Below are 14,717 nucleotides of genomic sequence, written 5' to 3' on the forward strand. Positions count from 1 at the left end.
TCCACCCAACTCTAATGGATACCTGACATTAGTTTGAGGGAAAAATAAAGGAGGTTGGTCGTTGTGCTGGCCACATGACACCTTCGATAACCTTGGGTCACAGAAACAGATGACCTGTATATCATCTGCTCAACAGACGCAAAGTCTGAAAGGGGAACTTTACTCGGATAAGGTAATAGATCTAGATACGGATGTCAAATAATACATCTTTTTCTCCTGTATTTGCGTTATAATCATTTGTATTGTTTCCTATTTTACCAATTTTCCCACGAGATCGACTCTCTAAAGGGAGTTTATCGACAGGCGCACTAGATGCTTTTAAAATATTTTGTCGGTGCTCTGCCCTTGCATTCAGACGTTCAACTAAGGACAGGTTGCCCTCAATGACGTGTTTCCATGCTAAAAGTGCAAAATCCAAGGAGGGGAGTGTAACTTAAAATAGCTGGAGGAAGAGGGGGAGGGATTTAGAAAGATACGTACATTTTTTAAAATATATTTTTTCCGTTAACAATGTCAGTTTTTTATTTATATATTTTTTTAATTGAAAGAGAATGTTATTTATTAGATCTTCCACGATAAATTAAGATCTTTACTAGATTTTCTTTTTATAAAATTTATTATAGTCTAAATTCACTTGTGATTCTATAGATCTTGCCACCATTATATTCTAACGTACTTGTAGTATGATCGCATTCATCATTACAAGAGTACAATACAACATACACATCGTATGTTTTTTACATTAAATGTAATTTTCGTTGTTCTTTATTTTTTAATAAATAATATTCATCATATTTTTTTTATACACGAATAAACAATTGCAACTAGACTAGTACAGCATCTTATAAACTAAATAAATAGTGCATTTGCCCTTTCAGAGCCTCACCTTATTTTAAAAAAAAAAGATTTTTCCGAGTGCTTAGCCTTTGCTACCGAGTCTTATTTATAACTGTGCGAGGGAAGAGATTGTGGAAAGGGTTGGGAGGGGGGGGGGGGGTGTCAGGCTAGTAGGACGGCAAGGGAGACAAAAAAAAAACACTAAAAATAAATAAAACTAGGTCACTGCCTTTGAAAACTAGGTTGTTTTTCTTCGTGGAATCATGGCCCCCTCGCCTCTTGGTGTGCTTGTGTGTACTGGAGAAGCCGAGCGAGGTGCTGAGGGGATGAAATGTACCGAGTGTGGAGACAAATGTGTCTGGTTAATATGGAGTTGTGATTGTGTGACCGAAACAGAGCGGTGGGAGACATAAAACAAAGTATTCAGAGATTGTGCGATACTTCAAAATTCTGGGATTGTATCTGGATTGAAAAAAAGAGTTTCTGTTATCGATGACCTTCTCCCACTAGTTCGGTTCCTTGGTGAGAGGAGAGTGCTATGACATGCCAGATGTCTTTGTGGCTGTCTCAAAACCGATCTAAGTTGTACTCTAAACAGGTGCCATTACGTGTTATAATTTTTTTTTACTTACTTTTTTTTTTTAATTTGGGTGATATACATTTCTAGATCTAGCTCTGTGAAGTGTTAAAAAAAATAAAGATCTATAATTTAGATATTTGTAAGCTAATCATTGCGGAGAAAATGTCGGTCATGTGTCAATTCCGTATATTTTCTGTGAAACCAATCTGAAATGGGGATCTAGATCTAGTTGTTGTTGTTTTTTCTATGGTATCAGTCAAATGATCTTTTAGATTTTGGTATTCGAATGATAAATATGAAAAAAAAGGTATCTTTAAAAAAATTAATATAACAAATGCTAGTTTGTCTTTTTATATAATCAGAAGTCTTCCTTGGGTTAAATTTGCCAAATCTGCGCCTAGTATTTATTTTAAAAGTTAAGTGGTCTTCATTTTCTCCTTATATCGAATGAAAATGAGTTTATCAACTTAACTCTAGATCTAGTTCTGCTCTTGCGTCACGCTCAGTGAGTTGCCCCCTCTTGATCTGTCCGAAATGTGTGTATTCTCCTAAACACTGCATAGTCTCAATTTTTATCTTTTTCATATGCGCGACATCTTTTTTTAGACCAGACCATCTAGTGCTAAAATAATTACGCGTTAACATAAACTGCATGTTGACGCGAATAGTCATATCCAAAAAAATTCCATGTAAAAATAAATAAGTTATAAGGTGCCCCACTTTACTCTATTTCTCTTCTCGCGAAGCTAATTTCCGGGTTAGCTAAAAATAACTTGACCTGAAACCCCACTTTTCTTTTTTTTCAATTTTGTTTATGTCAGTGATGTGCTGGGACTAAAACTATATCGCCAGATCTTATTTAGCTATAAAATGTGATTAGGTCAGAACCACGTTAAGTGTTAAGGATTGCCTAATTTAAGATCAACTTTTGAAACAAAAATATTTTCAGTCCGACGGCCAGGCCTGATCTGTTTTGGTTTTTGGACCAAACGTTTATGGGAGAAAATGGCGTAATGCTGCATCGGCGTCCAGGTCACAATTGGCGACAGTAGGCGGTTCATTTAAGTAGTTGTTTGGTCTATTTGTTCTACTCCGTGGTGTTGTGGATTTTTAGGGTCAGGTCAGGTCGCGGTATTTGGCTAATTTAGAGTGTGTATTTCTCAAGCTGAACTTGGATATTATAAGGTAAAGGATTCTAATTACTCAAGATCTAGATCTAGTAGTCTTTGTTACACTCTATAGACTCTAGTAAAAGCTGAGTGCATCTTGTGTGATTCTCACTTTATTATGTCCAGGTCCTATAGTCTATAGTATAAGAGGATTTGTCCATTTGTAGATCTAGATCTATCAGTCACACTCAACCTCATGACTTTTGTAGGACAGCTTGTTAAAACAATCATAATGTCTGTGGTTATTCTGCATAATATTTAAGTGTAGAGCTGGTTAACGCTTTTTTATTGCTCAGACAATATTGTGTTTTGAAATGTAGGCCATATTTAAAATGTGTAGATCCAAGCTCGTGTGTGTTTGTCATTGTCTCTCGCAATATACGCAGTCTAGATCCTTGTATTAATGATTAAATTACATATGAAAAAGGTTCTCAAAAAGTGCAGACTTGGCCTTTGGCAATATGTTGAACGCTCGGAAACTAAAATATGACTGTTATTGACGTTATCTTTTAACAGATAGATTATGTAGATAGATTAGGCCGAGATCTAGTTGTTGATTAAATGGTAGTATTTTCAGTTTATTGATTTTTTTTTTTGGGGGGGGGGGGGTAGGAGGACAGGCCAAGCAGTTCATTACATTTTTAGAAGAATTTGTAAAAAAAAAAAAAAAAGGCGGGAATTAAAATGTCTATTACATTTTTCATAAAGCAGACTTTTAGCAATGTCAGTGTAGAACCTTTTTAAATTTGTTTTGATCACATTTTAAAAAAGGTATTTGCAGGAAATGCGTAATACTTTGGTCAGTCTGCCTTGATTTCTTTTAAAATGTAGTCCAGTACTCTGTATAAATCTATTATGGTCAGCCTAGTGTGCTGAATATTTTTATGGTCATTCTAGTGACCAGAATATTGTTATGGTCAGTTTGGTGCCCTGAATATTTTAATGGTCAGTCTAATGACCTGAATGTTTTTATACTGTCAATCTGTCCTGAATTTTTTTGTGTGGTCAGTTTATTGTCCTGAGTATTTTGAAGGTCTATCTGTTGTCCTGAACATTTATAGGTTCGTCTAGTGTCCTTGATATCTGTTATGGTCAGTATTGCGCATGTAAAAGGTTTTTGGTCAGTTATAGTATCCTAGTGCTTTTGTCACAGGTAGTATATTTTTTGTCTATACTCTTTCATTTGAATTGCCGGACATTATGATGTAAGTCCAAGTTAATAGAAAGTTGTTTTTTTTCTACCAGACAATGAATGATTTATTCAGGCTTTCCTGACATTGATTACAAACACTTCTTATAGCTGAATAGTTTTGTTTTGTTTTTGGTTATGAAAAAGGGGATTTTTAGTTTCGATCTCGTATAAAGAATGTATACATTTTAGTAGGATACCGGGCTTTGCGCTATTCTGTATGTTGGATAATACATAAAAATCTAGGTAGTGCTTAAATCAGTTATATTCATGTGTTTTATCTGCTTTTGAAAAAATACAGAACTTTCTAAGGAGGGGAGAATTTGAGACAAATTACCTCCCCCAACTTGGAACTGAACGGACAAAATTGAATTCATGTGATGGTAGAACTATGTCTGACAAGTCTCAGATGTCATTGGAACTGGTGACATTCTCGTGACCCACATAAGCGATTGGATATTGACTCTCGACCACCCAGATAAAAAAAAAAGATGTGAATTGATACCAGTGCAACTTCCCCCTCCTCTAGTCTAAGCCCGGTGATTTGAACATTTTGAAAGTTTTTCTCTCGTGTGTTCATCCTATGCAGCATTTTGTTTTGTTCACCAAATGTTTTGATCCAGCCAATGTTTTTGTATTATACACACCATCAACAACCTGTGAAAAGCAAAGCTACCCTGCTCCTTCCCCCCTGAAATCTCATCATTATATATGCCAACATATTCATTGGAAAATTGGTTTTTGACTTATGAATAAGAAGTACTTTCTACTATTGCCTGCAGCTTACAGTTTATTGATTGCCGTGAAGCGCTCTCTACAAATGGTTGGCCATTCGTCGCATCTAGATATCTAGATCTGCATGAAAGGAGTGCACCGTTTCGTTTCTCTCTCCCCTACACTGTTGAAACATCTGTTATTGTTTGATCCATGTTAATGTTGACATTTACCCGAGTGACACAGATAAAGAAGCCATTGTGATATACTTATATTTGCTTTTTATTTGTATTATTTAATTTATTTTTTTTTTACAAAAGAAAAAAGAAAAACTATACCGGTGCATGCTCATCTTAGTGAGCCATTATAAAATATCCCTCCCAACTGGCTTGTATTTTTTGTTTGTTTTGTATTTGTTGGCAACTCCGGTGCAAAGAAACAATTGTTATCTATTATATCAGTACACGAGAAGGAGTGTGAAAAAAGTTGTGTTATATCACTACTTACGAGAAAAGGATCAGCGCGAGAGATTTGTTCACGTCATTGACGCCAGGGAATACGTTCGGCTGAAAGCGACAACGCACAAAATAAAATTGATAAGAAATGATGGAAAATCTGCTGACGAGCTCATCCTCCGTGATTGATACCTCCTCGGTGGCCAACACAACAGACAGGGGCTCGCCCGTCTCCGTAGCAGGTACGTGGTTTGTACAACATTTATTTGGTCTAATTTACTGGGAAATAAAGTGTGTGTGTGGGGGGGTACTATTTTATAACGTCATATGTAAAGTACTTGGGAAGGTGGGAGATATTTCCACCCATACACTTGAGTACAATGGACCTGGGCAGTCTATGAGTTTGGGGTTACACACGTAACTCACTTTAGTAATTATTTCCCAGCAGAGGTAGACGTACTAGAGACTTGTGTCTATTACAAAGCTAATATTCACGCACTCTCCGTCTGTCTGGTAAAAAGTTATTTCTCCCACATCCATTCTCGAATCAACTTGAAACTTTGCACAATTATTCATTGGCGTAGACAATACACGAATCAATTACAAAAAAAAAAATAAAAAATTAACCAATTTGTCAGTTAATTACTGGTGAATAATTATTTTGATTGATACCAGCAATACCTTCAGTATTAACAGATGTCGGGTTTCTACCTAACAAAACATGAATCAATGTAAAAATCAATCAATTAGTAAATTAATTATTGCTGATTAATTATTTTGTTTGATATCGAAATAGCGAAATAATTTATATATTCTTGAGTAATATATTTTAAGTGTGGAGTTCTTCTACTTAGATAAGCTTTTTTTTTTTTTAAAAAAAAAAAAAAAAAAAAAAAAGATTTTTAAAATTTTGCTTGTTTTTAGTCTTCCAGCCGGATGAAAAAAAAATTAATTGTATAAAGTTTATGATATTTCTGTATAATGTCTGTGGTCAATGACAAACTTAAAAATGGTTAAATTTAAAAAAGATGAGCTTAAAAGATGTATATTGCAGCCTCTGAGAATATATTTGTACATAAGTCTTCTATGGATAGGAATGTATATATTGAATGTAAAATAGTTGCATCTTTTTTTTATATATTTGATTAGCCTTATCTGTCCTAATCAATTGTATAGACCACATTTTAACTACGGGTGCCTGGCCGATTTCATTTTCATCTTATGAGACTCATTAATATTTTGCACTAATAACTATTGAATTAGCGCCATTTTTCAAATAGCTTATAAATCCTGTCCCGTACAAATCATTTTTAAAAAGGTAACAGAATATTTGCATACTTTTAATTTCTTGTCCAACTTACTCTCTGATCTATGTAAATGTTGTTGTTTTGTTTTTTTTTTTGTTTTTTTTTTTGCTCTTCAAAGACCTATTTAATGTTGTACCTCGCGCTTTCCCTCGGTGCTAGTCTAGACGGAATATTCCGAAAACATGATCCAGTATTCGATTTTTTTAGGGTCAAATATAAGGTTAACATTATCGATCATAAGCTCGCCAGACTGTGGTTTCAGATAAAAAAGATCATTTGACTAGACTAAGGTTGTGTAGGGGGGGGGGAGCATTGTAAAGAGAAGTTTAGTGAAGGGGGGGGAGCATTGTAAAGAGAAGTTCAGTGATATGTATGTGGAGGGGGAGCATTGTAAAGAGAAGTTCAGTGATATGTGTGTGGGGGGATAGCATTGTAAAGAGAAGTTCAGTGATATGTGTGTGTGGGGGGGGGGGATAGCATTGTAAAGAGAAGTTCAGTGATATGTGTGTGTGTGTGTGTGGGATAGCATTGTAAAGAGAAGTTCAGTGATATGTGTGTGTTGGGGGGGGATAGCATTGTAAAGAGAAGTTCACTGATGTTTCCCTTTTTATGCCACGTTTGTGTAAAGGACTTCCCATTTTACTTTGATAAGACTCTGGACGACTCCATTGAGTCCGTGGGCTTCTTGTGTAATACTTTGGTTTGAATGTTCACAATCTAAAACTGAACAAAAGGACCCATGTTATGGAAAGTGTATGTGCGTGTTTCGGATCTAACCATGAGTAACTGTGAGCGGATGGTTTTGGTTGTGTAGGCTGAAATCACGACGTCATTGTCTCAGTCAATAAATACTCTGGGGTGTGAAAAAAGTTGAAGAGGGAAGAACAAACGATGGAGGGCACACCGACGTGGGTTCTGGTTTGCTTCCCTATTGACCTAACCGCCTCCTCTAACGACCGTTTTCCCCCGAGCACCACGTTGATGCTGAGAAGCATTGGCCGGGCGCTCAGCATCTTTAAGTGACCAAAGTACTCTAAGGCACAATGCTAGACATTGCTAATGAGTGTCAAGAGGAAGCAGAGGACAGCCTAGGCAAAGCTTGAGCTTGCAGCTGGCTAGTTCAAAGTTCGGTGCTCTGGCCATGATGCTGCGCGACAGGATCTGAAGGTTGTCTGGCAAAGTGGGTACAGCTTGTCTATGCAAGTCTGTGCCAGTAACGCAGGCCCAGACCTTAGGACCACTCGACAAGGTATACACTCAAGTACTGAGGTTTATATGCGACACAGTTTTTAGTTTCTTGATATTTTTTTACTATTGCCAACAAAAAAAATGAAATTTATAGAAATGGTCTGCATCACTGTTGGGCAAACCTGGCAAATTGTACATTGTCACACGATTATTTTAATAGTATTTAGCAAAACTCTTTGCTAGTGTGATTGTTTCTAAGCAATGTAAAGGTTAGAACCCTTTACCATCGAGACGACAGTCCAGGGTGCATACCACGCGACCAGCCATCCAGCCAATGATACATGTATATTCAAAGCAGATTTCATTTATTATTATTAATAATAATTTATTAATTTTATTAGTTATTATTTTTTTTATTTATTCATTTGCAAATTTGGTAAAGGCGTATCCTGAGAATTAAGAGAGTAGAGCACGAACGTGACAGATCGGAGAGCTCTGCTCTACATTTCAATAACACTGGCTCGCCTTCCCGAACACTTTGAATGTAACCTAGTTTCATGATATGACTATAACTATCATTTGTTTGAAAGATAACAAAATAATTTTTTTTTTTAAAGCCACAAAAACAAAATAATTAAATACAGAGATTGCACTGATGCCATAATCAGAATAGGATTGACATCCCACATAGCCAGTTTCGTATGATTTCAACCCAGCTTCGTACCTTTTTTTAAACCCAGCTTTCGATTCAATGGAGCAGGAGAAAATAACTTTTCATGCACTATACGATGCTCTCATAATAAAATCTTCATAAAAGTATAGAATGGTCCATCTTACTTCTATAGTCACTAAGCAAATTAAAAATTAACTGAATTTGTCTTTTATTTATCTACTTATTGTCTTATTTGTCTTATTTGACTATTTACTCCAAAATGTTGTTTTTAATTAGTTTCAAGAATGTTACATTATTTTATGAGGCTTTAATTTATTGTAAAAATTGGTATCTATATCAGAGAATCTAAATTACACCCCCCCTTATACTATTAATAGATTTAAAAAAATGATTGCTTTATCCAATGATTGAACATTTTTAATTAGGTAATGAAACACAAATACGTTTTTGTACCAAACCAAATTTCTTAGAATCACAGCTAAATGAATTTCGTTCGTATAACAATATTCAATATTTTTATAGCTCAATTGATATATACAATTTTAAACCTTTTTATGGGATTAGAATTCAACCAGTTATATAAACAACTAAAGAAGTTTATAATGCAATATACCTTACTATAATATTATATACACAAAAGAAGGATATATGTAATTATATAAGAATAATAAAACAATAGAGACTGTAAAAAACCCAGCTCTAAGTTTTTCTCCCCGTTTGTCTCCATCATTGGTGGACTTGATGAGACCTGCTCTTTAATGAAAGCTTGCACTTTTGTTTGTTTTTCTCTAAAAATATGACATCTAGTTCTAGGGGAGATAAGAGTGTGTTTCTGCTCGCCGGGGACGGGGAGGACGCTGTAAAAGTTCAAGGTTTTTGTGAATTGTCGATTTTGTTTCAAACTTAGTTCATTCCTTGTACTTAAATCAAAAAAAAAATAATAACAAAATATCAGCATTACATAACAAGTGGAGGTAATTCCGTGTTATTATTGGTATATTTCATTGTGAGGAACAAGCGTTCAGTTGCATGGCTCTAAATGTTGGTCTGGTTTTCAGGGCTCATTCACGCTACTACATACGCCTGCAGGTCCAGCGGCATGGGCCATGGCTCTTTCAATGTACACTAAGATAATTTGTGTAGACAGTGTCGGAATCAAAATAGGTAAATAGCATATTGCATATATATATATGCACACTGAACTAATGTACAATTGTATTATTATTATTATTTTACAAATGTGGGTGGCTTTCATCTTAGTTTATTCGTTTTTTTTCCCCCTAGGGTTAATCACTCACTACTGTTTTCATTTTTATGAAGAGTTGTGACTGGTTGGTAAAGCGCTTTGCTTCCGAACCGATGGTTTTCGGGTTCGAATCTTGGTGAAGATCGAAATTAGAATTTCGGAAATTTTAGTGCGTCCCTGACTCCAGCTGACTGGAGTTGGGGTACCGGTACCTAACATTAATTTAGGGAAAGTAAAGGCGGCTGGTCATTGTGCTGGCCACATGACACCTTCGTTGACCGTCGGCCTTAGAAGCAGATGACCTCTACATCATCCGCCCTATAGATAGCAAGGTCTGAAAGGGGTACTTTACTTTTTACTTTATTGTCTATTCAGGGGAGGGAAGGGGGGTGGGGGGTTTACGAGACACCTTCTTGTGGGTCCTGCTTAATGAGTCGCAGGAGGGCAGAAAGTGAGAATGCGTGTGTATGTGTGTGTGGACGTTTCGTAAATAAGTGATTGTGCAAGACTAAGACCACCCAATACATCTGATTATGGAATGAAAGCGTCTCTATTGTCTCCCCCTCTCCTGGATGATGTCCCTTTAGTCTGGTGACCAGCATGACATACAGTCTTTGGCGTCAGCATTATATATATATATATATAAATATATATCAATATATATTATCATTGTGAGCCCTACTTCTCTTTCCACTCTGTCCCCACCTCCTCAGCGACGCCGTTTTCTTAAATAATTTCTTTCGTTTTTCCTGCTTCTCCTCTACTTTTATTCCAACCCACAGCCATCGCTCTCTCTCTCTCTCTCTCTCTCTCTCTCTCTCTCTCCTTGGAGCACGAAACAAGACAAGAGTTCGGTAAACAACTTTTTTTCTTCTTACTTTTTTTTTTTAAATATATGTTGTTTTTTTTATGAGTGTGCCACTGCAACGGGAACTCCGCTCCAACCTCCCCCCCCCACCCCTCCTCCCCGCGCTCCTTGTTCCCCACACCACCTGTTTCTTTCTGATAAAAGCGCCAAGGTCGTCGAGACCAAACTCTGACCCAGAAACGTCCGTTAATGGGGGATGTGTCCTAGATAGCGCGCGAACTGAGCTGATCGCTCATGTACAGTGAGCTTAAAACATCTACACGCACCTATGCCGGTTCGGGCTCTGGTCGTTAGATGTGACAGGGGGGAGGGGGGGGGAGATTACTTTCAGGGGATGTGCCAATACAAATACAAGTCCCTGATAGTCTGTTGGCTTCATTGTAGATTTCTGGTGAAAACAACAGCATCGCTTTTTTTTTTTTTTTTAACGAGAACGTAGATGTGTGAGCTCCATCTAAATCTGGAATACCTTTGATTAAAATGTGGGTAAATACAGTGCCTTTATTGAACAATGTCAATGATTAGTTCTAGAACCAGTAACGTTTACCAGGCACTGGTAAATTGGGCACCGGAAAAATAGGCACTCTTTAATAACGACCTTCATTTTAAAGATAATTTTTTTTTAAAAATGTGTACAAAATCCTTAGGCGCCCGTGAAGTCTATATTATATAAAGACACTTTATGCGGATACACTTTATTTTTCCGTCTTCTTCCCCCCGTTTTGTCAGCTTTTCTTTTTGTGTCATGAAAATAATGTAACAAATCATTATTTTTTTTATGACGGCATAAATAGATCATAACCATTTTTTTGCACTGTCCTTATTTCCAGACATCGTCACAAACTTAATGCCGCAAGAAATGTTAATAATAGTAACAAACAACTGTTAGACGTACGGGTCTTTTGTAAACATTAGATAGGCTTTCTTCTTCAGGTCTTTCAATTTTTAGAGAGATGATTTGAGCAAAACAGTTTTGAGCTCAGTCCGATTTGTGATTGTCGTAAAGTCTCTAGAAACTTTATCTGGAAACTCTAGGCTAGTAGAAACTTCCCTTCACCGGCCTGTTTGATCAAGGCCTTCCCGAAGTCTGGCCTTTCCGAAGTCTGTGGCCCCCCTAAGAGTCCCCCCTCGTGGAACGATCGCCAATGGAAAGAATACCCATATGAGGAAGGGCTATAAGGGATGCTCGTTTTGCGAGCCTTACACCCACAGCTAGTGTTATAATATCAGGGCTAACTCTGGCAACGCTGAAGTCTTACATATCTTGTATCAACTCACTCTGTCTTTCTGGTAAAAAGTGTGTACACGTTATTTCTCCCTCACCCATTCTCGGATCTTGGTGAACCTTCGCACAATTGTTCATTGACATAGACGTGAATCAGTTTTTTTTTTTAAAGTAAAATATTAGACTGTTAATTACTGGTAATTCATTATTTTGTTTAAAAGCAACAAGGGGAACTAATACTTCAGTATTCAAAGTTATGGCTAAATTTGTTGGGTTTAGTCCCCTTAAATAATTGTTAACGCTATTTCTCCATCACGCATTCTCCGATCAAGTTGATACTTGAAACAATTATTTACTGTGCCTAACAAAACATGAATGAATAAACGAAAATACTCAATTAGTCAATTAATTATTGGTAATTAATTACTTTGACATCGTAAAAACGAAATAACTTGTACTTTATTGGTAGATATAGTTTATGGTGGAGTTCTTCCCCTTTAGATATGCTTTTTTTTTTAAAGGATATTTTATATTTTACATGTTTATCCTTGACGTTTAATTAAAAATGGAAGAGTGGTCGTGTGCTGGTATGTGCACTGTACTGTCTTCCCGGGTTCTAACCCTGCACGCCCCCCATCCACCACCGTCCTGCGGGAGGTTTGGGATAGGATCCGAACCATTAAATTTTTTTTTTCAAAAGGGTACAGAAATGTACTCATAGTAGATGTAGCCACGTGTAGCCACGGGTAGTCCATCTTAGTAGGAGGAACAAAGGAAACTGAACACGCTGGGCGGGTAAAATCCTCTCATTTCCCTTTCATATCTAGTTCTAGTCCCACTTCCATTTGGGGAAAACAGCGAGGGACTCGATCACGGACTGACCGCGGCAAAAACTCCGGACGTTTCGTCATGGTCACACCTTCGACTAGGATCGATATTGCACGCGCACGGCCAAGGAAACCGTATTTCGAGGGTAGTGGGAGGGGTGTTGTTGTCACAAAGATGGGACTGAAATCCTATACAACAGTAGCTCCCTTCCATCCCCCCCCCCTTTCCTCGAAGACTGTCCCAGCTGGTCACCTCACGCCTTGGTCTGTTTGATTGGTGCACTTTTAGAGACACACTTCGCAGATCGTGATGCTGGTCCTGGGTAAGGGGGGGGGGGCGGGGTAGGGTCAAATGTATCACAGACTGTAGGTCAGGAGCATGATACGTTTTTTTTTTTTATTTTCCATATGCCGCCTATAGAAAGGAAACCAAGAGTTTTGTGGTCGGTGCGGGTCCGTTTTTTGGGGCAAAACCTATGACCCACTTTATTGAGTACGGTTAAAGTGCAGATGTATATTTAGATCAAGTATGCCAAGTAAGACCTCCTATTTTTTTTTTTTTTTTAATGTGCTCGTGACATTAACATATTTCTACATAAAGGTAACTTAGGGTTGGTTCTCGACATTTTGTGCGTTCTGGTGTTATCCAATCAGATTAAGAGGGGGCGGGGGGGAAGGCTTTGTACGTGCGCCTGGTCTCCTCTCTCCTCGTGTGGTAGCAGACGTAACATCTAGCACCCAGCAGGAGCAGAATGGCGTTTACACGAGGCTGGCTAAAAGTGCAACGTCTTTTTTTTTTCCCCCCTCTTTGAGACCCTTCCACATCCCAGCCCTTCCCCAGTTTGTTTAATCGCGCGCCACCTTCAAATGCCTCTAAGGCTGTGGTTTTTAGCTCTTTGTGGAATGAAAGAATCTTTTTGTTTTAATTTTATTTTTTTGAAATTAGCCAACACATTTTTAAAAAAATAGAAATAGGCATGTACTTTAGTACAAAATAAAGCGAATCTCGAAATGTAAAACAAATTTGCACGCATGCGTAAACCAGACAGCTGACAATGAAAATTGGGTCAAATTACGGCAATTATTGTATCTTTTTTATCTCTTACATCAACTAATTATGCGCCAATCAATGTGTAGTCCATGAACTTTTATGGTATATCAAGTTTCAATTATTCAAAATAGTTCAATCAAATAGGGAATAAAAATGTGTAATCTGAGCGTCCCCGGCTAGGAGGAAATACACTATTATTTATCTTGTTTGTCCATTTGTCTTACTTATTGATAATATAACTTCCAGATTTTGTAGCTTGCAAAGCTAAAGTGTCTTCTGAACGGGAACAGTTGTATTGGAAGGAATTGTCATGGGATTTGTTTGAAGGCTCAGAGTTTCAAGATTGAACATTGGCACTTTATAGATATCATTCAAATTTAATGACCTCAAATACGCGATCTGTCTGAAACTAGGAAAACAAATAATTAATGAACTTGTTAAAATTAAAATTGATTGTTCAAAAGGTAAATGAAAATTCTCCTGATTTTTCCTTAGGGTTGACTCCCAAAGCCTTTCCCGTGATTGGGTATAGCTGCAAGGCAACAGAGGTTTGAGTTTTCCTTCTTCTAGATGGGTAGCCAACCATGGTTAACGAGCCCCTCCTTCCCGAAGCTTACTGGTTAAGGCGCCAGTTACTCGCCTTTGCCCCTTCTCCTGTTAGTGAGAACAGTTCCGCCGGACTCAATATCTGAGCCACACGTGAAGGCCAGGATTTGGACTGGTTATTTGAGGCTGTTTGAGACTCATGCCATTAGGAAGCATTTTATAGGTAGTGGAGTGCTTACATCCATTACCAATTCCGGCAATGACAACCCAGTACCAATTCCGACAATGAAAAATCAGGAGCTGACGACCCTAAGGCAGTTTGCAGCACCCAGCGCTACACTCTGGCAGAACCTGCGACGCCGCTGACCCCAAACTGTATCGGCACTGCCGTTCCTTTGGATACATCAGCTGCGTGGAGAGGGGGGGGGCTGATGTGTGGGCGACATCGTTCCGACCACAGCTAATGCCCATAGATGATCCATAGTCGTTTCGCGACTGAAGGAGGCCATAGATAGATAGATAGAAATTATATACTCATTTACTTTTTGTGTATAGCGCCTCTGCCATGCTTTTACTGCATGTTCGACTGGGCTTTGTCCGGGAGGTGGGGTTTTCTGCGACGTTTGTTTTGTGATGGGGCGGAGAAATTGTGAATGTATATTTACAGCAGATTTTATTATTTTAGGTGACTTGGGCTGTGTAGCTCTTGCTCTTTAGATATGAAGGGAGAGTGTCCCTTGAAGGATTATGGGCGCGACATGGCCTATGCCGATGTGCCAAAATATCAAATATCAACTGCATGTTCAAACCTCTGTGGGTCCAGCTTCTTTTGTTAATTTGTG

At 37.8% G+C, this 14,717-nt stretch overlaps 1 protein-coding gene across 7 annotated transcripts in view; it reads left to right on the forward strand.

Annotated features, from left to right (window-relative positions):
• Positions 1 to 14,717, forward strand: part of LOC106073033 (uncharacterized) — a 71,709-nt gene that overhangs the window by 15,224 nt on the left and 41,768 nt on the right. Inside the window, exons 1-2 of one of the 7 annotated variants that reach the window (XM_056013672.1) lie at positions 1,101 to 1,435; positions 4,077 to 5,186. The exons of 1 other annotated variant lie outside the window; for it this stretch is intronic. In XM_056013672.1, the coding sequence (XP_055869647.1) occupies positions 5,093 to 5,186 (94 nt within the window). In that variant the 5' untranslated portion in view covers positions 1,101 to 1,435; positions 4,077 to 5,092. 5 more of the 7 variants (XM_056013673.1, XM_056013675.1, XM_056013676.1 and 2 more) reach the window with 5 other exon arrangements.

The sequence above is a fragment of the Biomphalaria glabrata genome, chromosome 16 (assembly GCF_947242115.1).
Source record: "Biomphalaria glabrata chromosome 16, xgBioGlab47.1, whole genome shotgun sequence".
Lineage (NCBI taxonomy): Eukaryota > Metazoa > Mollusca > Gastropoda > Planorbidae > Biomphalaria > Biomphalaria glabrata.